The sequence below is a fragment of the Bos indicus genome, chromosome 24 (genome assembly GCF_029378745.1).
Source record: "Bos indicus isolate NIAB-ARS_2022 breed Sahiwal x Tharparkar chromosome 24, NIAB-ARS_B.indTharparkar_mat_pri_1.0, whole genome shotgun sequence".
Taxonomy (NCBI): domain Eukaryota; kingdom Metazoa; phylum Chordata; class Mammalia; order Artiodactyla; family Bovidae; genus Bos; species Bos indicus.
In genome coordinates this window covers 33,446,511-33,474,421 of record NC_091783.1, presented here as the reverse complement: position 1 = coordinate 33,474,421, position 27,911 = coordinate 33,446,511, and the positions used below count along the sequence as shown (strand labels likewise).

The following is a 27,911-nucleotide window of genomic DNA, read 5'->3' as shown; positions in this document are numbered from 1 at the left end:
TTTTCCCTGAAAATCAAATCAGAGAAAAGATGTGGCGGCAAACAAAAGACATACGGGCACAGAGGCACAGCTTTGCATCCATTCTTCAATTTAATCTTTAAAGAAACAGAAACATAAACTGTTACAGAAATGAAATGAGGAAGGAAACATCTACCTAAGTAACACAGGAAATTTACAGCAAGAGCCTTCTGGTAACAGAATTATCAGGTGTGGCGGTGCTGCTGAAAATTCTGTGCTGAATTGAAACTTGGAGACAGTTTGGTGGAAGTAGAAAATAATAGCTTTATTGCTCTGCCAGGCAAAGGGGGATAGAGTGGGCTCCTGCCTCAAAAACTGTGTGGATTTGGTGAGGAGTTTTACAGCAGTGGTTCAAGAGTGGGGTTGCTGATGAGATTAGGATGTGGGGGGGACCTGCACTCCTTTAATCTGGGCTCAAGTCATCTCTTGATGAGCTTCTCCAGTTCTTTTAATCTGGCTTTAGGTCGTCTTTTCTGGAATGAGGAATACTGACATCTTCCATTTATTGGGGTTAGGCTTCCCCGATGGCTCAGTGGATAAAGAATCCACCTACAATGCAGGAGACACAGGGTTGATCCCTGGGTTGGGAAGATCCCCCAGAGGAGGAAATGGCAACCCACTCCAGTATCAAGGCCTGGGAAATCCCATGGACAGAAAGAAGACTAGCAAGCTACAGTCCATGGGGTCACAAGAGTCGTACATGACTGATCATGAATATTTAAGTTTCAAAAGGAAGCTGCAAAGAGGAAAAAATAAGAACTGGTTAGAACCAACTAGGCCCAAGATGGTAGAAGATTTGACTTCCTGTGGCACTTGAGCCTGATTACAGGCTCACAGTAATACATTAGCTAAATGATACGCCCACCAGCACCAAGAGGGCTGACAGTTGCCATGACAACAACTGGAAAACCCCATATGAGGACTGAAAAGGAGAGCTGCATCAGTTTCAGGTCAAAATCACATACCTGTTCTTGAATAACTCATGTATTCCTCTCACCCTTTCCAATTTCCTCCCTTTTTCCTCAACCCTTCTGTATTTTTGGTGTCTCCACCCAAATCAGGTTGAGAAGTTTGCAAACTAGGTTCCTGGTTCTCCATTCTTTGGCCATTAAATAAAGCTTATGTTGCTCCAGTCTCAGCATCTGTTTTGCTACTGGCTGGGCCAATCTGATTGGAAAAAGAACCTCCTCCGTGGTCAAGGTGAGTCTTGCCCAGGCTAGGACCCCGGCATGGGTCATTGACTAGTTTGGTAACAGTGCCTTTATTGGGGTAGGGGACCCTTGGAGAAGACCCTGGTGAGGGGTGATCAGGAGTTTTGTTTTAGAGATGTTGGTTTCCAGGTGCTCAGAGGTGAAGATCGGAGAAGGCAATGACAACCCGCTCCAGTATTCTTGCCTGGAGAATCCCAGGGACGGGGGAGCCTGGTGGGCTGCTATCTATGGGGTCGCACAGAGTCGGACACGACTGAAGTGACTTAGCAGCAGCAGCAGCAGAGGTGGAAATGAGGAGGTCACTGATGTGAGGGCTGAGTAACACAAGACACAGCCCCTGCTCTCGAAGTAAAACAGGAACAGATTATAACCAGATAATTACAAAAATAAATATCAACAACATTTCATGAGATTGAGGGCATGATTAAGAGGCACTGCACACTTCTGGGAAACACAGTGACTTTACAGTTTAGTCGCTCAGTCGTGTCCGACTCTTTGCAACCCCATGGACTGCAGCACGCCAGGCCTCCCTGTCCATCACCAACTCCCAGAGTTTACCCAAACTCATGTCCATTGAGTCAGTGATGCCATCCAACCATCTTATCCTCTGTCGTCCCCTTCTCCTCACACCTTCAATCTTTCCCAGCATCAGGGTCTTTTCAAATGAGTCAGTTCTTTGCATCAGGTGGCCAAAGTATTGGCATTTCAGCTTCAACATCAGTCCTTCCAATGAATATTCAGGTCTGATTTCCTTTAGGGTAGACTGGTTGTATCTCCTTGCTGTCCAAGGGACTCTAGAGTCTTCTCCAGCACTACGGTTCAAAAGCATCAATTCCTCCATGCTCAGCTTTCTTTATAGTCTAACTCTTAGATCCATACATGACTACTGGAAAAACCATAGCTTTGACTAGATGGACTTTTGTTGGCAAAGTAATGTCTCCGCTTTTTAATATGCTGTCCAGGTTGGTCATAGCTTTTCTTCCAAGAAGCAAGCATCTTTTAATTTCACGGCTGCAATCACCACCTGCAGTGATTTTCAGTTCAGTTCAGTTCAGTCGCTCAGTTGTGTCCGACTCTTTGCGACCCCATGAATCGCAGCACGCCAGGCCTCCCTGTCCATCACCAACTCCCGGAGTTCACTCAGACTCATGTCCATTGAGTCAGTGATGCCATCCAGCCATCTCGTCCTCTGTCGTCCCCTTCTCCTCTTGCCCCCTATCCCTCCCAGCATCAGAGTATCCTCCAATGAGTCAACTCTTTGCATGAGGTGGCCAAAGTACTGGAGTTTCAGCTTTAGTATCATTCCTTCCAAAGAACACCCAGGGCTGATCTCCTTTAGAATGGATTGGTTGGATCTCCTTGCAGTCCAAGGTACTCTTAAGAGTCTTCTCCAACACCACAGTTCAAAAGCATCAATTCTTCAGCGCTCAGCTTTCTTCACAGTCCAACTCACATCCATACATGACCACAGGAAAAACCATAGCCTTAACTAGATGGATCTTTGTTGGCAAAGTAATGTCTCTGCTTTTGAATATGCTATCCAGGTTGGTCAAAACTTTCCTTCCAAGGAGTAAGAGTTTTTTAATTTCATGGCTGCAATCACCATCTGCAGTGATTTTGGAGCCCCCCCAAAACAAAGTTTGTCACCGTTTCCACTGTTTCCCCATCTATTTCCCATGAAGTGATGGGACCAGATGCCAAGATCTTTGTTTTCTGAATGTTGAGCTTTAAGCCAGCTTTTTCACTCTCCTCTTTCACTTTCATCAAGAGGCTTTTTGGTTCCTCTTCACTTTCTGCCTTAAGGGTGGTGTCATCTGCATATCTGAGGTTATTGATATTTCTCCCGGCAATCTTGATTCCAGCTTGTGCTTCCTCCAGCCCAGCATTTCTCATGATGTACTCTGCATGTAAGTTAAATAAGCAGGGTGACAATATATAGCCTTGATGTACTCCTTTCCCTGTTTGGAACCAGTCTTCTGTTCCATGTCCAGTTCTAACTGTTGCTTCCTCACCTGCATACAGGTTTCTCAAGGGGCAGGACAGGTGGTCTGGTATTCCCATCTCTTTAAGAATTTTCCACAGTTTGTTGTGATCCACACAGTCAAAGGCTTTAGCATAGTCAATATGTTTTTCTTGCTTTTTTGATGATCCAACAGCTGTTGGCAATTTGATCTCTGGTTCCTTCACAAATCGTCACAAACATAGTGACGTGGAGGACTCTGGGGATGCTGATGACAGCTGTTTGGTGATTGATGGGGCAGCATCTGAAAAACAGGAAATATGCATGAGATACTATTATCTGGGTATTTCAGAGAAGAGCAACAGCAGGGAGAGAAGGGAGGGGTCTGTCTCAGGAAGGGTCATAGGGTGACAACCTGGAACATCTGCAGGGCTCTCTTTAGCTGACCTCTCAGCAGCCTTCGTCAAAGCAGACCACACCTGCTTTCCCAGTCTCTTCACTCAGCTCCACAGAGAACCTCTCCTGGTTTTCTATTTCTCTGGCAGGCTCTGCTTGTCCTCTGGGATTCCTGCTCCTGGCCTTGAAAGGCTGGTTGTGTGTGTTTTCCTTTATGCACCTGTCTTAGGTTATCCCACCCAATTCCATGGCTTCAAATATCATCTACATTCCAATAACTCCCAATTTCTGTCTCCAGTTTTGTCACTCTTCTGATGAGCTTCAGACCTATATGTGTGTTAGTAGCTCAGTCGTGTCAGACTCTGTGCAACCCTATGGACTGTAGCCTGCCAGGCTCGTCCATCCAAGGGATTCTCTAGGCAAGAATACTGGAGTGGGCTGTCATTTCCTTCTCCAGGGGATCTTAACCCCTCCAGGGATCGAACCTGGGTGTCCTGCATTGCAGGGCAGATTCTTTAACGTCTGAGCCACCAGGGATGCCCATATATCCATCTGTGTAACTATCATTTATCTTCGGATTCACGTGTCCAAAACCCAATTCTTGACCTTCCCTACTTCCCTGCCAAACGTCGCAAGCTACTTTGTATCTTAAGAGAATGGTGTCAAAATTTATCTGCTTGTTGAGAACGGACAACTAGGGGGTCATCTGTGCTTCTCCCTTCTTCCCTCCCATCTCTCTCTTCTATCCCTTGAATGAGGAGCTACCCCCTACTTACCCCATCCCCTTCAAGTATCAAAGCCATCAAGAGGCTTTCAGACCCGCAGTCTAAACTAGTTTTCCCCGTTACACGCTCAGAGCATCCAGGCGCTGACCATGCTCTCCCTTAGTAAGAGGCTCTAGAAGGATGCACTTTCCTAAGACAAGGCGACAGCCCTGCCCCACACGAGCACGCGGCACTGCGCAAGCTTCCTGTGACCGAGAGGGAGATAGGACCACCGACCGCCCGGAAAAGTGCGGCTGGGCGCCAGGGCGCCCAAGCCCGCCCACTGCACCAAACGAGTTTCTGTGTCAGGCTCTCCGCCCCTCCGCCCTCCAACCTCAGCCGGCTGGGCAGCCTTGGTGCTCCGCCCCCACCGCAAAGGGGAGGAGCCTCCCGCAGAGAGCCCGGTTTGGTCTCCGGCCGGTGGGCCCCACCGCTACGAGGTGGGCGGTTAGTCGCCAGTTTAAGCGAGGAGATCTGCGGGTCACGTGCCAGAGGGTTGGGGGCGTGGCACCAGGAAGGGGCGTGGCACCAGGAAGCGGCCTGAGCGCCCGCGAGATCGCCGCCGCTGCCGCCGCCCGGCCAGACTCCTTACATCCGGTGTTGCTCTACCGGCTTCACGCTGGCGGCCGCCCCCGGGCCCCCCGCCGCCGGCGCGGCGCCCGCCATGGGCGAGGAGGACTACTACCTGGAACTGTGCGAGCGGCCGGTACACTTCGAGAAGGCGAACCCGGTCAACTGCGTCTTCTTCGACGAGGCCAACAAGCAGGTCCGGGCCGGCCCGAGCCCTTCTCCCCTGTGCGGCCCGGCGCGCCCTGCCAGCCGCCCCCGATGCCGCCGGGTGTTCCGCGCGCCGGGGCCGGGGGCCCGGGGATCAGGCCTAGGGCCGCCGCGCCAGTCCCGTCCTGTGAGAAATCCGAGTGACCGGGCTCTGCCGCGGCCAGGGCTTTCTCCCCCGAAGTGACAGCCGGGCGGACCCTGGCGCCCCTCGGCCGCTGCGGTCCGCTCGTGGCACGCAGGTGTTTCCCCGACGCCTTCTCGTCATCAGTTTGCCTTGCAGTCAAGGATTTAGGCGCTGAGATTTTCACTGTTCTCGGGAATTTTGTAAACCCGGGGCTGAGTAGCCGGGTGTGCGTAAGTGCATTCACGGGTTAGAGCTTGCAGCCTCCAGGACCGACCCGATCTCGCACGGCGGGCAGCGTGCCGAATGGTAGCTTGTTTTGGTCACTACTCTGTTGTTTCTTAAAATTCATGTGGACACCAAGCATCCGCAGTTTGCTAAGTGCCACGTTAGTTCAGCTGAACCCAGGGTGGGGCGTAGCAGAAATCATCCTCGCAGGTGGGTATAGATGTCTGGAGCCTTTCAGAGTTCAGCATGGTAAAACGTCGCTGCTTTTTCTCCCAGGTTTTTGCCGTTAGATCTGGTGGAGCCACTGGAGTGGTAGTGAAAGGCCCCGATGACAGGAATCCCATCTCATTTAGGTAATTATCATATTGACGTTTCCAGACTGTTTCAACGTGTAAACAAAATGGTGTTTTTTATCTGTTTCTCATTTAGAAGCTTGTTTTATATGTTGGGTGTGGGGCACATCCCTGCCTGTAGGAAGAGGGAAGCAGACACCTGCTATACAGTCTTGGTGGATATCCTTGGACTTCCTGTCGGAGTGAAGGTGTGCAGTCTTTACTTGTTGTTTTGGGATCCACATACTCTAGTTCGTGTCTCTTGAAATTAACCAGTCAGAGCGTCAGCGTTTGTATTTCTGGTTTCTTGGTGGAAGAGGGGCTTTATTTCCTCTTGACTCAGGGGCTTTCCAGAGCGTTTGGGAGATGGAGGAGATTCCTGGGTTAGTGTTTGCCATGTAATCATGTGTGTTAAAACCTCAGCTTCCAGTATACTTAAGGGGACTGGATGTCCCAGTATATCCCAGTGGAACCGGTGTAACTATGGGTAGCAGCTCCTTTCACTTTCAGAATTATCTCAGTTTGGATGATAAACTATCTGATGACCTTAACTCTTGTGATTACAGAGGGGAAAGTACAGAGTTGATCCTCAGTTCAGTGGTGACTTTAAAAACATTTTACAGTTGGACTGTGTAACTAGGAAACAGTTTTTATTTTTAGGTTTTTATTTATTTGGCTGTGCCAGGTCTTAGTTGCAGCGTGTGGGTTCTTTTCCTTGTGGCATGTGGCATCTCGTTCCCTGACCAGGGATGGAACCTGGGCCCCCTGCATCGAGAACACGGAGTTCTTAGTCACTGGACCACCAGGGAAGTCCCTAGAAAACAATTTTTGAAGTAGAAAATGAATCAGCCTCTTTTTCTTTGATCATTCTTTGTTGGGAAAACACTGCTTGCAGTGTGCTGGGCTCCAGGTGCGTGAAGGCTTTGAGTGAGCCTGGCCCCGTTTAGGGGTCGCAAAGAGTCAGACAGGACAGAGCCACTGAGCATGTGAGCACAACCCCCTTTTGGAAGACCCATACATTGAGTGTTGGGAGGCAGGGAGTGGACGCATAGTATTTCCTGTGATAGATATTGTAATCACCCTCTCTTCAGAATGCAGGCACAGAGAAGAGATGGACATTTATCTTGGGACGGGCTGGGGAAGACCACTGCCTGGGAGGGGGAAGGCCTCAGAGAGGATCGAGGCCTGAAAGGGAGGCTTCTAGGTGGACAGGAGGCTTCTGGATGGAGAGAACATGAAGACAAGCTGTCTCCCTGTTGGGGGGGGGATTCCCTGGCTGTGTGACTGAAGACGAGGTTTCACGCAGGGAAGGCGTGGGTGGTGGTGTGGCCACTGACAGCAGTCGGCTTGAACCCTCTATATTCTGCTGTGGATTTCAGGGTTCATCTCATTATGTTAGATTGTTTAAAAAAGGCGAAAAGATCAGTATTTGGGAAGAGTGCACTGGTGCAGCATTGAAGCTTGATTAGTTGCTGCGCTCTGAGCCGGTGCAGTGGAAACCTGCCTGAAGGCAGTGTAAACCAAAGACAGTGTTGACTGGCATCCAGTAGGCTCTCCGGGGTTGCTTAGGAAGGTCTGGGGTAAGACTCGCTGGTCGCTTGGGTGTGGAAAGTGGGGGTGAAGCCATGATGATCTAGCCCAGGGGGCTCAGGAAGACTTGAGCGGAGATACCAAGTTTACCCTCTTTGATTTTTTTGGCCACACTGAGCGGCTTGGGGGATCGGAGTTTGCTGACCAGGGATCGAACCCAGGCCCAGTAGTGAAAGTGCCGAGTCCTAGCCACTGGACCACCAGGAAATTCCCTACCCTGTTTTAAAAACGTCTTGCTACTTTTAATAGCTCTGTTATGGTCTAATTATTACTAGCTGCATATATTTGACATACACAGTTGATGAGTTTTGATACATGAAACCATCACCATAATCAGGACAGGGAGTGATACCTTTCCTTCGAGAGTTTCCCCAGTGATCCAGACCTTGGCTTCCTCTTGACCTCCATTTGAAGTGGTTGTGAGACGGAGGTGGAGGCGTCCTCGCGGCGCAGCCTGTGGGGTGCTGGATGCGAAAAAGTAGACTCCTTTTTCAAAAGTGCTGCTATATACTTCAATCAGAAATAAGTAAGTAAATATCTCACAGCTACCAGCATCTCAGGAGAAAAAAGGCGTTGCTGTGAAGGCAATGGAGAGAGAAGGCGGCAGTGTGTGGAGAAAGTTACTCTGGGGTCCAGACTCAGTGACGTCTGAAACGAGGCTCAGGTGAAAGTGCAGTGTTTACAACTCCTTAGTCACTTGTTACGGCAATTAGGTCAGTTTCTTCTGTCTCGTGTTGCCAGGTGGACTCTGCTCTTTGAAAAGAGGTCCTATAAGCTTCAGAAACATCATTATCATTTTAAACTAAGATTTGCTGCTTCTTGAATATTTAACTTGTCTTTTTTTCTTCTCATAAAATGATAGAAGCTAGAATGCAGTCATGAACTGTACAACTCATCATCTGCTTTTTCTTCTTAAAGAATGGAGGACAAAGGAGAAGTGAAGTGCATCAAGTTTTCCTTGGAAAATAAGATATTGGCTGTTCAGAGGACCTCAAAGACCGTGGTAAGACATATCTTTATAGTACAAAGAAAAGGACGTTAGAAGTACATTTGGTGGGCTTCCCAGGTGGCGCTAGTGGTAAAGAATCTGCCTGCAATGCAGGAGACACCAGAGATCCCCTGGAGGGAGGGCATGGCAACCCACTCCAGTATTCTTGCCTGGAGAATCCCATGGACAGAGGAGCCTGGCAGAATACAGTCCATGGGGTCGCAAAGAGTCAGACATCTGAGAGCAAAGAAAATAGACCAAAGAAAGATACACGGTAAATAATAAGAAATACGGAATAGGGAAATATAAAACCAGAAGTACATTTGGAAGAGAATGAACTCCAGAATTCCAGTGTTAAAGGACCCATTTCTATTTTAATTTCATGGAAGCTGTAGTTCCATGCTGCATTGTATTGGAGTTTTTGGATTCTTGAAGATGAGAAAGACATTTAAATGGATAAATACTTAACAGCCTTAGTTTGTCATTTTTGACTTAAAATTTTTTTTTTAAATGTACCTCTTTTTAATTTTTTCCTTTTTTTTGCTGCTCTACGTGGCTTGCAGGAGCTTAGCTCCCCAACCAGGGACCATACTTGGGCCCCCTGCAATAAAAGTGAGGCATCCTAACCCCTGGAATTGGAGAGAATCCCCGTAAAGTTTTTTTAAAAGTTATTTGGAACATCAGGCATCTTTTGTTTTGATGGATAACTGGAACCATAGATTTTGCAAAGCATATTTTTGGCAACTTTGGGAGTTAGCCTTACCTCAGTAACTTCATATTTTCATTTCTCTCATCTTTGAATGCTTGATCTAAGAGCAGATATTCAAATCTGGAGCAGCTTGTTGGCATTTTGGCTTTCGTCAGTATTCACCATCGCCATTTGTAGAGAAAAAGCTGTTGAGAAAGGCAAATCCTGTTTCTTTTTGTCAGTATTAACTGCTAAAATTTTTGGAAAGCCTCTTGTAAAATATAGCAACCCATTTCTCTGAAGTCAGTCATTTGAGGAATGCATTTTCAAAATCAGTTTCTGAACCCTAACAATATTTGGATTAACTCATTTTAAAAATTGGAATTGTCAACCTGCTGCTGATAACGGGGCAGTTTGTCCAGATCGGTTGTTTTATTTTTCCTGTCTTTGGGGTTTTGTCTGTTTTTTTTTTTCTGACCACTTTTTAAATTTGTCTTTTTCCACTTGTCTCTTTGTACTTGAAGATCCACACTTCTCCTCTTGTGTGCTTCTTTCCTTTCAGGACTTTTCTAATTTTATCCCGGATAGTTCTCAGCTGGAGTACACTCAGGAGTGCAAGGTATGGGCCGATGGGGTGATTCTGTCTGAGCTGGTGGGCGTAAACTCCAAGGCCAGAGGCACAGGGTAGCCGGGTGACTGAGAGCACAGATGTGGAATTAGATTGTGCTTGGACCCTGGGATCTGCCACACGTTGGCTTTGACTTCGGACACCCTTTAAATTTTTTAAAGTGCATTTCTTCAGCTGTAAGACGGAGCTGGCAGGATTAAATGGATGGACGATGTTGAACACCAAGCCCCTTCAGCCCTTGGTGGCTGTTGTCTTCCTGTGGCCCCTGCCCTTCTCCGCTGGGTGGCGTTTCTGGGTCAGACCTTGGATTCCCTTCATAGCAGCCTCTTCGGAGGTTTTCGAAAAAGGAGTTCTTTCCCTCTGTTTCCTGATGATATTGTCTGGACTTGCGCTCCTCGTGTCCTTCCTCTTCCGTCCCTCCCGTCAGTGGAGATTCTAATCCATTTTAATCAGATTTGCTGGGCGTGATGAGCTAGAGGGGGCTCAGCTTAGAGAGCATCTTGGCACCTAGGAAACCCAGCAGAAGCTGCTGGTGCAGTGGTTTGTCTTTGCACATCTTTGTAATGGTTTTGCTACTTGGGGATCCACCTGGGTTCCTGATTTCCCAGGTGGCTCAGAGGTAAAGAACCTGCCTGCAAAGCAGGAGATGCAGGTTTGACCCCTGCGTCGAGAAGATCCCCTGGAGGGGGAAAGGGCAACCCACTCCAGTATTCTTGCCTGGAGAATCCCATGAGCAGAGGAGTCTGGCAGTCCATGGGGTCACAAAGAGTCGGACACGACTGAGTGACTAGTACTTCTGGTGGGTTCTCAGCAAAGAGGGGCCCATCTGCAGACACCTTAGCCCCTGGCAGACTCCGTTGCTCTGTGCAGCAGAGCCTGGTCCTGGCCTGGCTGCCCTGAGGCTCCCAGCGTGGCTCTTCACTAGGTGACTCAGGGCAGGGCTCAGGATCTTCAACCCCACTTTGGGTAACTGCCACAGAAAATCTTTAGGCCTTTAGACCTTTATACCACTAGCTTTTATGATGTGTTTGACTCAGCATATCAGCTGTCTTTTGATTTCTAAAGGTAGAGGTTGGTATCAGAGTGCTGGGCACTTACCTTCCTGCCAAACTCAGTTCCTCCCCCATCCTGTTGACAAGAAGGACTTCACATTCAGGTGCTTCAGTGAGGTGTTTCAGGTGGATATCTGGGAACACTGTATTTAACAGAAAATATGATTTGTTCATAAGTAATCAAATCTTGGTAACTTTTATCAAAAAGCGATATAAACAGCAAGGTACTTTAAACTTTTGAAAAAAATTACAGATTCTTTTTTTTTATTATTAATTAAAAAAAAATCTTTCTGCAATTCTTTTCAGACCAAAAATGCCAACATACTAGGATTCTGCTGGACCAGTTCTACTGAAATTGTCTTCATCACAGATCAAGGAATCGAATTTTACCAGGTATTATATTTATTACTTGGGCTTTCTTGGTGGCTCAGTGGTAAAGAATCAGCCTGCCAATATAGGAGACACAGGTTCAATCTCTGGGTCAGGAAGATCCCCAGGAGAAGGAAATGGCAACCCACTCCAGTATTCTTGCCTGGAAAATCCCATGGACAGAGGAGCCTGGTGGGCTGCAGTCCACAGGGTGACAAAAAAGTCAGATAGGACTTAGCAAACAACCAGGAACAGATGTTTATTACTTACCTGTTCTGGAGCAAGGCTTGTGATCATGTTTTGGCAGCTTTTTGAATTCACTTGGGTTTTTTTTTTCTTTCTAATTACGAGTAATATATATTTTTTTGTAAAACATTCAGATGTTACCTTTACTTTATATGGAAGGTAAAAAGTCCCCCATAATCCCTGGAAGTAACCATTATGAACTAATTTGGTGCCTGCTCCTCCACTTGGTTCCTACACTTAGAAATATGGTTATATTGTATAAACTTTGGGGACTGGCACCTTTTTATTTTTGCATAGGGATATTTCTTAGATATCCTACCATATCTTATTCTGACTGGTATTCAGGTGTGTAGATGTGCTACAGTTTTACCAATTCTTGTTCATGAACATCTTTGTCTCCTAGTTATTACAAACAACTCTGTAGTGAGTTCAAGCAGTGAATGAACTTGTAAACGTTGCTTTATATTCTTAGATGACACAATTCTTGGAAGGGCAATTGTAATCTAAGTATCAATAACTAAAAAGCTGAACAGGACTTCCCTGGTGGTGCAGTAATTAAGACTCCTTGCTTCCAGCGGGTGGTATGTGTGGGGTGGGACTGTTGAAGGTTCTGTCCCTGATCAGGTAACTGCGATCCCACATGCCAGCAACAAGGCCAAAAAATAAATTGGGAGTAAGAACTAAATTAAGAATAAAAAGTTAAAACCTGAACAGATACTGTTAAATTTCTTCCAGAAGTTGCATTCTCACTAGCAATACAGGAATCTCCATTTTCCACACCATTAGCAGAGCTAGATATCATAAATCTGTAGACTTTTGCCAATCTTGAGAGGTGGAAAGCCATTTTAATTTGCGTGTTTCATTAGGAGGGTGCTAAGCATCTTTTGTGTATTGTACATTTGTGTTTCCTGTTTTATGAATTGCCTTTTTATCTTAAAAAGAATATTAAAAAAAATTTTTTTTAATATTGTTATTTTATTTATTTTTATTTTTTGGCTGTGCCATGTGGGATTTTAGTTCCCCTACTAAGAATTGAACCCTTGCCCCTGGCATTGGAAGCTTTAACTACTGGGCCGCCAGGGATGTCCCAGATTTTAACTGTGATTAAAAGCACATAACATGAAATCTACCATCTTAACCATTAAGTGTATAATTCATGAGCGTTAAGTATTTTCACGTTGTAGTGAAAACGAGCTCCAGAACTTTGATCTTGTAAAACTGAAACTCAGTACCTATTGAACAACAACTCCCCGTTTCCCCTTTCCCAGCCCGTGGTAACCACAGGTTTCCTTTCTGCTTCTATGAATTTGTCTGCTTTAAGGTCCTCTACCTCCTATAAATGGAATCGTACAGTGTTTGTCTTTTTCTGACCGTCCTGTCTCACTTAGCATTGTGTCCTCAAGGTTCATCCATGTTACAGCATGCGTCAGAATTCCCTTCCTTTGCAAGCCTGAAAAATATTCAATTGAGTACATACACCACATTCTGTTTGTCCATTTATCTACCAACAGACACTGGCATTGCTTCCATTTTTTGGTTATTGTGAATGATGCTGCTATTAACACAAGTGTGTGAGTATCTCTTTGAGACCCTGCTTTCAGGTCTTTTGGGTATATAACCCCCAAGTGGGATTGTTGGATCACATAATAATTCTGTTTTTAATTTTTGAGGCATTTCCGCAGAGCAGTTATGCCATTTTACATTCCCGGCGACAGTGCACGGGGGTTCCGGTTTCTCCATCTCACCACTAACACTTGTTGTTTTCTGTTTTATCCATAGCAGTCATCCTGCTGGGTGTCAGATGGTATCTCATTGTGGTTTTGATTTGCATTTCTCTGATTGGTGATGGTGTACACCTTGTTCACGGCTTGTTGGCCTTTTGTTCGTGCTCTGGATGAGGTCTATTCCTCTTTTTAAAAAAATAATATTTATCTTTGGCAGTGCTGGGTTTTTGTTGCTGCTCAAGGGCTTTCTCTAATTGCAGTGAGCGGGGGCTACTCTTCGTTGCGGTGCTTGGGCTTTACATTGGAGTAGCTTCTCGTGGCGGAGAAGGCGATGGCACCCCACTCCAGTACTCTTGCCTGGAAAATCCCATGGGTGGAGGAGCCTGGTGGGCTGCAGTCCATGGGGTCGTGAAGAGTCGGACACGACTGAGCAACTTCACTTTCACTTTTCATTTTCATGCATTGGAGAAGGAAATGGCAACCCACGCCAGTGTTCTTGCCTGGAGAATCCCAGGGACAGGGGAGCCTTGTGGGCTGCCGTCTCTGGGGTCGCACAGAGTCGGACATGACTGAAGTGACTTCGCAGCAGTAGCAGCAGCAGCTTCTCGTGGAACACAGGCGCTAGGGCAAGCAGGCCTCAACAGTTGTAGCACGTGGGCTTAGTTGCTCCGCAACTCGTGGAATCTTCCCGGACTAGGGATTGAATCCCTGTCCCCTGCATTGGCAGGCAGATTCTTAGCCACTGTGCCACCAGGGAAGTCCCCTCTGTTTTTAAATTGGGTTATTTTCTTTTTGTCAAGTCGTAGGAAGTGTTTGTATAGTTTGAATATTAACCCTTTATCAGATAGATAATTTGCAAATACTTTCTCCTGTTCTGTAGGTTGCCTTTTCACTCTTTTGTTTACATTGGACTTTATCTTTCAATAACTAACTTACTGACGTAGTAATGCATCTTATGTTATCGGAACATAATTGATCAGTGTTTCAATATTAACTTACATAACAAATTGCTGGCCACAGGCCTTAGTTTCTGCAAAAAGCCCCTGGTCAATAATGTATTAATCTGTTCCAGCTGCCTGATCTATTGAGAAAGCTCCTGAAATCTCTTAAGTGGAGCCAATGTGGAGAGGGTTAGAATTCTTTCAGGTGTTAAGTTTGTTGCCCCAACGAAACCAGTGTAATTTAATTTAGAATATACAAATGGAGGAGGCACACCCGTGTAACACAGGATGCTGTGAATGCCGTGGTACTCTGCTGGAGGTCTGTTATCAGAACCTCAGTGACTGGCAGAAAGGAAAGCTACCTGAATCGCATATGCACAGAAATAGAATTTTGTGCCTGTGACTAGCAAGGAAAGGATTGTGGCTTTACAGAAGGGTTCCTGGGGCAGTCATTTAAAAGTATATCTTTCTGTAGATATAGAAAGAGTGTACACGCTACACTCTATACAGAAAGTATATCTTTCTTTTTTTTTTTTTTTACTTTGTTACATACTTTATTTAGTTAAAAAACTAAACCAATAGGGAAGGTCCAAGAAGATTTACAAAATTGGTGTGTATCATCGTTAACATATAATGTGTCATTGCGTATCATCACAGTGGGCTCTGTTAAAAACTAGCTATGTGGCTTCAGCTAGTAACTGAGCTCTTCAGCTAGTAAACAAGCCTCGGTTTATTTTTCTGTAATATAGGAATCATAACATCTTCTTCCAGAGTCAGATGAAGAGTTTTGGGCACTCTTAGTAATACAAAGCATTGAGAGTACTACAGTCAACATTGGAAAAATCGGGACCTTTTCTACATTACGTTTAGCATTATTTCTATTTAAAATTATGTACTGGGGAGTGCTTTGTATTACTAAGAGAAAGTATATCTTTCTGTAGATAGTAGAAGAGTGTACATTCAGGTTATCTAGGTTCAGGTCATCTAGGTGGTTTTAAGATCTTCAAGAAATAAGTTAGAAAGAAAGAGGACTCTGATACATCTTTATTTTATTATCCCTGGATCATCAAGAAACCCATGCCCCCAGTGCTGACTTCCAAGTCAGTTCTTCAGGGCAGTGTTCTGGGAGCATTAACATCATCTTTGGGCTCCATTCAGCACTCCTTAATGTATCAGGAGATTCTGAGTATATTTTAAATGTGCCGTTACTATAAGACAGTTACTCAGTTTGCACATGGAGTCTCATGAACACGTCTGTTAGAAGAAGGATACCCCCTTACCCCCAGCCTCAGACTGAGCGGGAGACCAGGACGAAGGCTGATTCTGCAGGCAGGGCAGTGGCTGATTTGGTGCATGTGGCTCCAGGGCGTCGGTTTATTTTGCTGGATCCATGACAAGCAAGGATGCTGCTGCTCCCCACCCTTGGGAGGATGGTGCCTGGGAATGTGGGAATGTGGGGGCTTGGGCGGCCCTGGAGTGAGGGGGGCTGCCTGGGTTGTCACGGGTTCCTTTGCCCCTTGGAGCCTTATTTTTTCCCCTCAAATCAGCCTAATGATGCCCAGCCCTTGGGGACAGGGAAAGAATAAATGAGCTAAGATTTGGAAGTGTTAATAAGCACAGGGCTGGAAGAATGGTAGCTGTAATAAATAAAAATGATTTTTTTCCTACTTAACTACTAACTGCTGCTTTTTATGATTTTCTTTGTGTACTATGTCAGTTTTGAGGTATTTTCTTTTTTTATTATTTTGGCCGTACCTCGAGGCATGCAGGATCCTGACCAGGGATCAAACCCGCGTTCCCTGCAGCAGAAGCACAGAATTCTAACCACTGGACCACCAGGGAATTTCCCATTGGCTGTTTTCAAATAAAGCTTCTGTTTCTTGAACTTTGTGTCAGGTGTTACCAGAGAAGCGGAATCTGAAGCTCCTGAAGAGCCAGAACATCAACGTGAACTGGTACATGTACTGTCCCGAGGGCTCCGTGATTCTGCTGTCCACCACAGTGCTTGGAAATGTGCTGCAGCCCTTCTACTTCCGGGTAAGGGTCGGCCTCCCTTTAAAAAAGTCCTCTGACCTTGTTCCTCCAACAGCCTAACTGATCCTCTAACTTCAAAGGGGCAAGTTCCTCCAACAAGAGCCTCACCCCTTCTGACCACTAGAGGGCACCCCATACCATCCCATCTCCATCAAGAATGCATCCTAAGGCCAGGCCCCTGGAACCCTGAAAAGGAGGGGAAGACTCAGTGCATGTGTATCCTCGGTGCTTTGATGTGGGCAGTGCTGGAACATCAGAAGGCTTAATAAGCTTCTGCAAAAACTTTTTTCTCCCCCAAACAGGCTGGCACCATGTCGAAGCTGCCCAAGTTTGAGATTGAATTACCAGCTGCCCCAAAGTCAACTAAACTGAGCCTCTCGGAGAGAGATATTGCCATGGCGACAATGTATGTCTGTCCTTTGGGAGAATTCCTCCTCATAATTGTTTTCAGTGCTGTCATGATAGGAGGTTGTAAGCACACCAGGGCTGCCCTGGCTCCTGTAGCCTCAGAACACACGAGAAGGACCCCCCTTCTCCACTTCGGGTCTTATGAATGTAGAAAGCTCCTCATCTTCCGGACATTCTTTTCTGATTTTATTGACTTTGTGATCTTAGAGAAGTTTTTTTTCACCACATTAGTCTGATAAAATGAGACCACTGAGCCAATTTATTTCTCAGTTTCAGAAATTTTTTTTAGTTCTGAGTTGAAGCTTATCAAAGTTTTTTTTAGATAAAATATATCATACTTGTTCTAAAGAAAAACATAGTTTACATTTTTTATCTAACAGGTGTAGCCCTAAATTATTTGTGTAGGAAGGTTTATTTTCATTTGGAAATGTAGATAGCTCAATTTAAAAACTTTATTATGAAAATATCAAACACAAAAATAAAACTGATTCAGAGAATCTCCTATATACCCAAATTCAACAACTATCAACACTTTGCTTCTAAATTACTTCTGATTCTTCTGTGGCCTAAAACTGGTTTCCAAATGGTAAAATATTTTTAGCACTTCAGTTCAGTTTAGTTCAGTCGCTCAGTCGTGTCCGAGTCTTTGCGACCCCATGAATCGCAGCACGCCAGGCCTCCGTGTCCATCACCATCTCCCAGAGTTCACTCAAACTCACATCCATCGAGTCGGTGATGCCATCCAGCCATCTCATCCTCTATCATCCCCTTTTCCTCCTGCCCCCAATCCCTCCCAGCATCAGTTTAGCACTTAGAATGCTTTTTTTTTTTTAAAGAAATCTGAGGCATGATGGTGTAGAAAAAGATAAAATGAGAAGTCTTTGCAAAAGGAGACCCTTCCCTCTGTCTCTTTCTTATCCCTGAGGCAGGACCCAGCACAGTGTGAACTCCTGGAACAAAAACCTGCCTACAGGAACTGGTCACAGCAGCACTTATCAGATGAGGCTTAAAAATGCAAAATGATTATCCTTTCCTATGATTAAGGAATGTATTCATTTTACAAAACTGGTAAATCATAGAAAGTGAAAAGAAAAATGGACTTGGCATATTACTCTGGGCTTCCCAGGTGGCGCTAGTGGTAAAGAATCCCTCTGTCAATGCAGGAGACTCAGGTTCAACCCCTGGGTTGGAAGATCCCCTGGAGGAGGAAATGGCAACCCAGTCCACTATTCTTGCCTGGGAAATCCCATGGACAAAGGAAGCTGGTGGGCTACAGTCCATGGGGTCGCAAAGAGTTGGACATGAATGAGCACATGAGCACAGCATATCACTCAAGGACTATTAACAACCTGTATTTCTTTCCAGTAGTTTTGGACATGCTGCATAAGGTTGTAGGTTTTTTTTTTTTTTTAAATACTGTGATCAAGTTGTATTTAGTTTTGCATCCCCCTTTTTTCACTTAATATTAGATTTCTTTTTTTTTAAGATAATTGCACTTTCTTTGTAAATGTTTCTGTTGGCTGCAGAATATCTCATGCAGAATATCTGATGGACTGGGTATCTTGCAATTCACTTACTTTATAACGGAGAAGGCAATGGCACCCCACTCCAGTACTCTTGCCTGGAAAATCCCATGGACAGAGAAGCCTGGTGGGCTGCAGTCAATGGGGTTGCTAAGAGTCGGACATGACTGAGCGACTTCACTTTCACTTTTCACTTTCATGCATTGGAGAAGGAAATGGCAACCCACTCCAGTATTCTTGCCAGGAGAATCCCAGGGACGGGGAAGCCTGGTGGGCTGCCTTCTATGGGGTCTCACAGAGTCAGACACGACTGAAGCAACTTAGCAGCAGCAGCATGGCCTTATAACTCAGCATTTAGAATGGAAGGATGTCAGATGACCAGCGTGACTTACGTCTCCTTGTTCTCTGATAGATACGGCCAGCTGTATGTTCTCTTCCTGAGGCATCATTCTCGGACCTCCAACAGCGCTGGAGCAGAGGTGGTCCTGTATCACCTACCACGGTACGCTAATGCTGTCTTCCCTTTTCTCCAATTTTAAAATACGAACCACAGCTTGTTGATCTATTTTGTGACCTTTCTCTTGTCTTACAGAGAAGGTGCCTGTAAAAAGATGCACATATTGAAGTTAAACCGGACAGGGAAGTTTGCCCTAAACGTGGTGGACAACCTGGTCGTGGTTCATCATCAGGACACAGAGGTATGAGTGTAGGGGCATGTCCTGCTCCAAGGAGCTGTGGAAATGGACAAAACATTCTGAAAAAGACTAGAAAAAATGCTCTTTATGCTCAAAGTTTTGGTCTTCCAGGTAGAAATGGGTTTGGTCTTGTAGATGGTTTAGGAAAACCCTACCAGTTGATTAGGGGAATTAAATACTGTTTCAGAAAATAACACACATGAGATCAAACTTGGGAATAGTCATTTGGTTGAGTCATCTAAGCCAGGAATTCCTGCGAACCACTGTGTTGCGTTAGCCCCTGAGCCTTGCACTTCCTTTGTGAGTGTAAATGATGGTGGTTTTGAGGCCATGTGGCTCCAGAGAAAGCACTAGAATGCCTGTCAGCTGGGTGTCTGGTGGGAGACAAGCCACTTCCCTCCTGGAGGCTGGTGACACCTGTGTTGTTAACTAATGAAGATGTTGCAAGTTAAAGTGAAAAGGCTGTGTTCCCACCACTGGAGCCCTTCAGAGGCAGCAAGTCATAGATGTGGGGATCCATGTGAGAGCTGGCGGAGAGCTGTGATGTCGCATCAGAGTCCTCCTCAGATAGGCACCAGCATACAGGGGTTGATCGCAGACACGAGGCTCCTTCAGCCGATCTGAACAGAAGACGTGAGGTCCCGAGAGGGCGGGTGGAGCTGCGGTCTGTTGGACTGATTCCACGCGGTTGTCTTTCTGCCCGCCAGACGTCGGTGATATTTGATATCAGGCTGAGGGGGGAATTCGATGGCTCTGTCACTCTGCATCACCCGGTGCTCCCAGCTCGATCCATCCAGCCCTATCAGATCCCCGCAGCAGGTAAGAGGGGGTCGCCGTGTGTGGATGGAAGGGGGAGCAGGCCCAGGGCTTCCCACATCTGTTCACTTTCCCAGGGCTGGTCCTGTCTGTTTTTTCTAACATCACTACTGAATCTTGGGCTTCCCTGGTGGCTCAGATAATAAAGAATCTGCCTGCATCGCAGGAGGTGCGAGTTCAGTCTCTGGGTTGGGAAGATCCCCTGGAGAAGAAAGTGGCAACCCACTCCAATATTCTTGCCTGGAGAGTTCCATGGACAGAGGAGCCCGGCGGGCGACAGTCTTTGGGGTCTCAGAGTCGGACATGACTGAGCGACTAACACTACTGAGTCTATAAGTTAAAGTTGTGTTCTCATGAAAAGCGTTTTGTAAGTGACGTGAATCTCCCTTTGAAGAAAACAGAATGATTCTTTTCTCTGAGTTTTACAATGGAGCATTGTGATTACCCACTGAAGCTCAAAGTTTTTAATGTTGAGTAAGATGCTGACGTTTCTGTTTGTCTCTGCTTGGTAACCCTGTGGTTAAATTTTGCTATTTATGGCTGTTATTTAACCTGGGATCACTTCTCTTTATCGTTCTTATGTTCTGTGTCACTATGATGACAAAGACTGTTGTCTTCCCTTGACTAGTGGTCATGGGAAGTGTTAAGGCTGTAGTTGTGAGGTTATTCTGAACCCATCCTCCGACCCGAAGAGGCGGCAGTGAGAAGTCAGAGGAGAGAGAAGGTCAGGATGTCAGAAAAGGGGAAAAGCCATTTCGTTCCTTTTGCTTTTACTCACTGTGACTGACTGCAGGGGAGAACTCAGACCATGTTCTTTTTAAAGGAGAGGGGAGTCTGGAGCAGGTTGGTTGTCGTTGCCATGTATAAACCAGAGTCAGAAGTGCACATGTGGAACTCTGGGAGGAGCGTTTTCTTAAAGGAACCCTTCTCAGATAGCTTTGGGTTGGCCTCACCCACTGACAGGACGTCCGAGTACCTGTCATGAGAAGAATCAGGTCAGGCTCTTGCTGATAGTTTAGCCAGAGAGCTGCTTCGTGCCTGCGCACTGGGACTTGCAGGATCAGCCAGCTGAGCAGAGTTTGAGAACAAGCTACAGTTGACCCTTCAACAGTGAGGGTTAATCTGCATATAACTGATGGTCAGTCCTCCATACCCATCATCTGCACCTGAAGACTCGGCCACCCACAGGCCGTGCAGTCCTGTGGTTTCTACTGTTGAGAAATACCCCTGTGTAAGCGGGCCTGTGGAGTTCACCCCTGCCTTGAGGGTCAGCTGTAGTTCTCACATCTGATTAGGTCTCAGCCTTCTGTGTTCTTTCCAGCTTCTTCCTTTTCCCAGGGTAGTTGAAAGATGTCAGCACTTAGAGTAGATGGTGTCAGATGAATGGCTGGTGTCTGCGATGGCTTACTCAGCATGAAAGTAACTGCTGGTAATTGGGGCAAAAACAACTCTAAACATTCCAGCCTGGTCCTCTAATGGGGCGGGGCCAGGGAGCTGGGGTGGGTGGGGGTGGGAGGAGGAAGTCTGTACAAAGTAAACATCTTTTCTAACCAGCTGATTAAAACCTGTCTTCAATCTGAACTCACCCAGGTGACTTTTTCAGTTCTTTCTTGTGCATGTGTGTAAAAAAGCAAGACAGCGCCACGAAAGAAACTTCAACCCGCTTTCCGCTTCTTTCAAGACTTCTTCCTTTAAGACTTCTTCCTTTAAGACTTCTTCATGGATTGTTCTTGACTTCCCTCTTGGGACATGCCAACTCACTTTCTCCTTACTTAACTGCAGTCGAATGAACACGCACTGAAGCCTTTAGGAAGTATTAAGTGTCGTACTGGTAGCACTTTCTGGTTGGGTTACTTAGCCCTTACACACGTGCCTTCTCTGTTTGTAGGTCCGGCTCCTGTGACCAGCCAGTCCCCCGTCCCGTGTAAACTCTGTATCTTTTCCAAAGGCCTTGGCCGGGCCGGGGAGGGGAGCTGTCACCTCTCCTTACACAGGGGTCTAAGGGAGGTCCAAGCCTCCAAATTGGGTGAATTACATTATGGAAAGCACCAGTGGGGTTTCTCTCTCATCGAGGGCCGGGCCTCCATGGGGGCCGCGGTGAGGGGTGGGGAGGATGCTCATGGGAGTTGGGTTGCCTCCTGTCCTCCTCTCCTGGAGTAGTGTTTCCTATAACGTGTGGATTCTTCATCGTGGATCGTCTTCCAGCCCGACATCATCATCAGCGCGAGTCAAGGTGGGTCTGGGGTGCGGGTGGGGGTGTCCTGTTAGAAAGACGAGCTTGTGGATGGTCTCCTGTCTGTCTTGAGGGTACCAGCTCGGTGCCGGCCCTGGGGAGAAAGGGCTAACTTGGACATTTCCAGTGAAGCCTTTAATTCTCTCCCAGAGTCCCACTGAGGACTGTGCCCACTGCCCAGCAGTGAGGGTGTTGGGAGGTTCGAGGACCGGGGGTGCCCAGGGCTGGGAGGATGGTGGGTTCCAGGGCTCCTTTGGGAGCTACCGGAATTGCCTTCGACTAACGAGTCAGAGCAGAAGAGGAGCCCAGGACCAGAGTCTGTGCCTGGGTTGCCACCTGCTCTCCCATCAGCGCTGAAGGGGAGGAGGTGCCTGTATTCAGTGGATGCTCCGCGAGTGTGCAGGGAGGGTTCCTCTGAGGAATCAGCCAACACGCAGAGGTCGTTGGCTGCAGTCCCACTCTGGTGTGGGTGTCCTGAGCGTCGCAGCCTGGGCTGTGTTGAGTGCATACATTGACTCAGCTCTGCAGCATCACCGCCCCCCATCCCTGACCCCGCCTGCCGGGAAGGTGGAGGGAAGCAGCTCTGGGGCCACTGCTCTGGTTTGCAGCCAGGGTTCAGCATGCCGTCTCTCCACAGGTTACCTCTGGAACCTCCAGGTGAAACTGCAGCCCATAGTGAACCTCTTGCCAGATAAAGGCAGGCTCATGGACTTCCTCCTGCAGAGGAAGGAGTGCAAGATGGTCATCCTGTCTGTGTGTTCACAGAGTAAGTAGGGGTGGTGGGCCTTCAGCCTCTCCGTCTGATTCCTGACACGGCCTGCATGCCCACCGCAAGATGGGCCACACTCTTCTGTCTGCAGCCTGTGGGCTCAGTGACAGGGGCATCATTTAACCCCCTGGAAAGGCTGCTTGGTATAAAAATGATTTGTCCCTGCAAGACATTTCTTGGGTAGGAGAGACTAAAAAACAGACCTAAACCTGGGCACACCCGAGGGTAGAGGCTGCCCTCTCCAGCTGGAGAAGAAACTTGTTTCTGAGTCCAAGTCACTCACGACGTTGTGTCTGTTAATACTCTGAGACTCTCCTGACGCCCTCTGTTAGTATCCGGCAAGGGCTGGTGACCCCCCTCAGGGCCCCCGGCCCCTAAACTGTGTCATGTCTCCTGGTGACCCTTGGAGACGAGTCCTTTCTCTCCTAGCGTGTCGGCTGACCACTGTGAACCTTGATTCCTTCCAGTGTTGACAGAGTCAGACAGAGCGACGTTGCCCGTGATAGCCACCGTCTTTGACAAACTCAACCAGGAGTATAAGAAGTACCTGGATGCCGAGCAGAATTACACGATGGTAAGTTGTACGTACACCTTACATACAAGGTGGGACGCTCCACCCCTCCCCACCCTGGGTATATTTTCAACGTAATTATAAGCAAGATTCTCATAGATTGATAACACTGAGGTTTGCCCTGTGCCAGAGAGCATGGTGGATATTTACAGGGAGCGTAAACTTAAGAGTCCCCGTGTCCCCTGAGCTTAGAGGCTGACTGTCACTTAATGGCTTCCTCTTCATCTGTTGTTTTTAATCTGTGTTTGGTCATACACATGTATAGATCCTTGGTCTACCTTTATGTAACAGATAAGAAAATCGGTCTCATTTTGCATTATTTTATGTCTTTCTGCCAAGCCAGAGTCTAGACTTTGGTAAATCAGTAATTAAATCATTTTGCCACATCTTCCTTTTAGGATGGAAAAGCTATAAAAATAAGACTTATTCTGTCGTTCAGGCAAGCTCCTTTTAGGATCCTGATGATTCAATATCAGCACTGCGCTTTTCCTGGAGTGGGTTCAGGTGTTCTTTGGACTTCTCTGGTGGTCTAGTGGTTAAGACTCCATGCTCCCAGCACTTCCACTGCTAGGGGCATGGTCTGGGACCAGTTCCCCCGGTCTGGGGACTTAAGATCTTGCATGCCACTTGCGGCCAAAAAAAAAAAAACAAACAAAATTGTCAAGTGTCTGTTGTGAAAGGTAGGCTTCTCAGGGTCTGCTATACTGTTTCATAAGTGTGTATTCTGAAGCTAGAAGGAAGTTCAGGACAAGTGGGATGAATTATTTGCCTTCAGGAACCTGAGTAGTCCGAAGGCTAAAAATGGCAGTGGTTTTAAACAGTAACACCCCCCAGAACCCCTTCCCTTTAGCTTCTCAGGGATAACAGGGCTGAGGCGCAGCGTGCAGCTTTGCGTGGCCCTGTCCTCGCCACACGCCCTTCTGGAGTGGTCCTGTTCTTGCCGCTGGTGTTCTGGGCAGAGGGGGCAGCAGGTCTGATCTCAGAGGGCAGTCTCTGTGAGCCCCGATGCTGTGGTGCTCTGGTTTGTAAACCTGTGGGAGTCAAGAGCGCAGTCCACCAACACCACCACGGGAACATGTTGGGCTTCTGCAAATGGAGGTTCGCAGGTGCCCCCTCGCAGAGTCAGCATTACAAAGTGAGGTGAAGTCGCCGAGATCTCACAGGGCTTTCTTGCTCAGTGACATTTGGGGAGCCTTGCTTACCATTTAAAAAGCTACTGAGGGAATTCTCTGGCGACCCAGTGGTTAGAACTCTGTGTTCTCAGCACTGAGGGCCCAGGTTCAGTCCCTGGTTTAAGATCCCACAAGCCTTGCTGCTCAGCCAAAAAAAAAAAAATTCTATTGATACTCATTGTAAGATATTTTTCACCCAGTGTAGGATCTGGGCTTTGTAAAACAAAGATGCAGTAGCCATTTTAATTAGACAACAAATGCCAGATGGTTTGCAATTAACAATATTAGGGAGTTATTTTAAGAGGTTAAAAAAAAATAATTCTGAATAAAACTAATGTCTTAGGCTTTTTAGCTCCATCTGTGAACACTGGTGTGTCCTCAGGATGGTCAGCTCTGCCCTGCCAAACACCCTCTCCAGCCGCACTGCAGTTTGTCCAAGTGCCACCCTCTGCTCACGCCCAGGCTCACAGCATCTAGGAATTTGGTCTTTTGGGGCTGACTGCAAACATGCCGTTACCCAGAAGATGCCTGAGATCCTGTCTGTGGTTTGTGTGCAGGCCGTGGAGGCGGGGCAGAGCCGGAGTGGCCCGCTGCTCAGGAGGCCAGTGCGCACCCAGGCCGTGGTCGACCAGTCTGACATGTACACCCATGTTCTGTCAGTGTTCACAGAGAAGAAGGTAGGGGAGGCTGGCCAGCCTGCTTTGGGCTTAGGATTCCCAAGGCAGTGATCATACTTGAAGGGAATTGAGGAAAAAGAACCCAGAATGTGATTAGAGTAACCGAGCTATTCAAGTGAGGACTAAATGAATGCTCATCGTTTGGCCTCTAATACTCAAGCTTAAATATGATCACAGACCAGGGAGAGTCTGGAGGGTGGCTTAGTGGTAAAGAACCCGCCTGCCAGTGCAGGAGATGTAAGAGATTCGAGTTTGATCCCTGGGTCAGGAAGATCCCCTGGAGGAGGGCATGGCAACCCACTCCAGTATTCTTGGCTGGAGAATCCCATGGACAGAGGAGCCTGTGGACTACCGTCCACGGGGTCGCACAGAGTTGGACATGCCTGAAGTGACCAAGTCCAACACAGCACAGCCAAGTGGAACCGCAGAAGCCAGAGGGCAGGTGAACAAGGAGTCACATGTGTGTCTAACCATTCTTCTCTGTGCAGGAGACGCCGCACAAATTCGTGATCGCCGTGCTCATGGAGTACATCCGCTCCCTGAACCAGTTTCAGATCACAGTACAGGTACCTCTGTGGGCCCACGTTCCAGGGACAGGGAATCATTAGAGTAAAAGCAGCATCACTGTCTTAACTGAGGTGGCTTTCAATATCCCACAAGGGTCTGCACACCTGGCTCAGAGTGAGTCACCCCCCTCACAGGACCCTGTATTCTTCAGTGGGATGATCAGTGTCAGCTGAGGGTTGCGTTCCTGCACATAGACCCCCTTCTCATTGTGACGGGAGCTTCACTTAGAGCAGCTGTGGGCCTCGGCACACGGCGTCTCTGGTCTGTAGTTGAGTGGCATTGTCTGTCTGTCTCAGCATTACCTGCACGAGCTGGTCATCAGGACGCTCGTCCAGCACAGCCTCTTCTCCACGCTGCACCAGTTCCTGCAATACCACGTCCTCAGCGACTCCAAGCCTCTGGTGAGTGCCGGCCAGTGGGACCTCCCTGGGGATCCAGTGGCTTAGACTCTGCGTTCCCAATGCAGGGGGCCCAGGTTCGATTCCTGGTGGGGTAACTAGACCCTGCTTACCACAAGTAAGAGTTGGCATGTTGTAACTTAAGACCTGGCATAGCCAAATAAAAACAAGTATAAAAAAATACTTTGACCTTCCAACATACTGTGAATCCAGTCTGAACGTGTGTCTTTCAGGCTTGTCTGCTGCTTTCCCTAGAAAGTTTTTATCCTCCTGCCCACCAGCTGTCTCTGGATATGCTGAAGGTAACTGATACAGCCAAGTTTCAAACCACACAGAAGGCTGTTCCTACTGCTTGCACTGACCCAGCTTTCTACCTTATTTCCAGCGACTTTCCACAGCAAATGATGAAATAGTAGAAGTTCTCCTTTCCAAACACCAAGTTTTAGCTGCCTTAAGGTTCATCCGGGGCATTGGTGGCCATGATAACATCTCCGCGCGGAAGTTTCTAGATGCTGCAAAGCAGACTGAAGACCACATGCTTTTCTACACGATATTCCGGTTTTTTGAACAGCGAAACCAGCGTCTGCGAGGGAACCCTAGTTTCACACCAGGTGAGAATAGAGCTGCAAGAAAGCTGTGGGGCAGCCACATTCAGTACCAGGAGATCACTGGCGGCTGGGGTGGGGCGAGAAAGCTTTTGGTTTGGAGAACTCTTGGGCTAGTTCTTAAAGAACAAAATTTTGTACCAGCCCGTATAAGCCTTAGCCTGTTCACTGTAGTGAGAGTGGATTCAGGGTGCTGATGGAGTTGGGGTTCTGCTCTAGAACTTTCAGGGAGTGATGGGGTGGAGACAGTGTCATCTGGGCACAGCTGTGTGACATCTGGGCCTAGAATGGCCCTTTCTGAAGAATTAGGAACAAGACCGGAAATGGCTGCAGAGGGTTGTCAATGGCCTGAGGCTTGTTAATGTTTCATTTTTAGGCAGGATGCATTGGCCAATCACTCTAATCTCCAAAGTTATGAAATCTAAAGCACCCTTTTCCTCAGGATGGGGGAACCTGTGACTCCTTCAGGGCTTCCAGTGTTTACAGATCTCCCCGCTTCTCTACCGTCTCCCAGGGCAGACGGCGGGGTTGCTGGGGGCTGTCAAGGCACCAGCCAGTCCTGTGATGGCATGAGCTGTGTGAACAGAAAGGATGACTCAGAAGCTTAGGAAAACAAAGTATTTTATGAGAGAAAAATAAGTTAAAACCCAGTATCCACATCTAGGAGCCGCAAAGTGTTCCCTTGTTTTCCTCCTTTTGTGCCTCGTTTTAACAGATGAAATCTGCATTTTCCTTTACAGGAGAACACTGTGAAGAACATGTCGCTTTTTTCAAACAAGTTTTCGGAGACCAAGCTCTAATGAGGCCTACAACGTTCTGAGGTCACTTGCTAGTTTTTTTTATATATATATATATATATATATATAAAATGTGTACAAAGTTAATTTATTGCGTTAATAAAGCTCTTTAAACTACAAAATGTTGTAATAAAGTATGTATCTACCACATCCTCAAATGTTACTAAAAATAAGGTGTAGAACTTGTGTGATGGCTTACTCCTGAAAAAGGAGAAACATTGCATTGATTGGCCTTTAGGAAGTGTCAGTGAGCGGACCGCAGGCTCCCTAGCGCCCCCTTCTGGCTGCCTGAGAACCAGGCCTCATTCCTGGGAAAGGTGCCCCAGCGCCCTGGGGCTGCCTCCAGGTTCAGTAATGCTGCTTCCAGTCAGAGTCTGCATTCCTGAGTTTAAAAGCGCTACAGCCAAAGCGGCTGCTGTTAAGTAGCCTGACGCTTGCTCACCTCCAGGGTTCAACCGAGCCTCGACAACACGGTTGCTGTTGTAAACCAACCGACCCGCAGACACAGTCTCACTTCAGGGAGGGGGCAGCTAGAAGTTGAGGAGCTGTTCTCGTTCTGTACCTCTGTATCGCTGCTGCGTGGTCAAACTTTTGGCTTTATTTATTGACGGGC

The 27,911-nt window shown here is 47.2% G+C and overlaps 2 protein-coding genes and 1 long non-coding RNA gene across 6 annotated transcripts in view; 1 reads left to right on the top strand and 2 right to left on the bottom strand.

Moving 5' to 3' along the window:
* Positions 1-71: 71 nt before the first annotated feature.
* LOC139179424 (uncharacterized) lies at positions 72-21,414 on the bottom strand. Its single transcript, XR_011563793.1, has 4 exons — positions 20,288-21,414; positions 10,800-10,896; positions 9,149-9,279; positions 72-3,493 (listed from the first exon to the last, which is right to left on the bottom strand). It is a non-coding gene; the product is annotated as an uncharacterized lncRNA (long non-coding RNA).
* On the top strand, positions 4,886-27,420 carry RMC1 (regulator of MON1-CCZ1). 4 transcript variants are annotated; one of them, XM_019986713.2, is made up of 20 exons: positions 4,887-5,115; positions 5,752-5,828; positions 8,316-8,400; positions 9,636-9,692; positions 11,060-11,146; positions 15,930-16,070; positions 16,370-16,473; positions 18,411-18,500; positions 18,591-18,696; positions 19,401-19,512; positions 21,398-21,442; positions 21,689-21,742; positions 22,380-22,508; positions 22,979-23,085; positions 24,812-24,931; positions 25,420-25,497; positions 25,795-25,899; positions 26,130-26,198; positions 26,282-26,507; positions 27,242-27,420. In XM_019986713.2, the coding sequence occupies exons 1-20, from the start codon at positions 5,014-5,016 to the stop codon at positions 27,319-27,321; spliced, it is 1,974 nt and encodes a 657-aa protein (XP_019842272.1). In that variant the 5' UTR covers positions 4,887-5,013; the 3' UTR covers positions 27,322-27,420. The 4 variants fall into 4 exon arrangements, with proteins under 4 accessions (XP_019842273.1, XP_019842272.1, XP_070634937.1 ...); XM_019986714.2 differs by lacking the exon at positions 24,812-24,931 and having other exon boundaries at positions 4,886-5,115; XM_070778836.1 differs by lacking the exon at positions 5,752-5,828 and having other exon boundaries at positions 4,978-5,115.
* NPC1 (NPC intracellular cholesterol transporter 1) overlaps positions 27,106-27,911 on the bottom strand; it is a 47,330-nt gene continuing 46,524 nt past the window's right edge. Inside the window, exon 25 of the mRNA XM_019986712.2 lies at positions 27,106-27,911. Coding sequence (XP_019842271.2) covers positions 27,829-27,911 — 83 coding nt within the window. The 3' untranslated portion in view covers positions 27,106-27,828.

Coding starts and splice junctions, on each gene's coding strand:
- RMC1 (XM_019986713.2), top strand. CDS start 5,014: ATGGGCGAGGAGGACTACTACCTGGAACTGTGCGAGCGGCCGGTACAC. Junction 9,693..11,059: donor AGTACACTCAGGAGTGCAAG/GTATGGGCCGAT, acceptor AATTCTTTTCAG/ACCAAAAATGCCAACATACT. Junction 18,501..18,590: donor GTCCTGTATCACCTACCACG/GTACGCTAATGC, acceptor CTTGTCTTACAG/AGAAGGTGCCTGTAAAAAGA.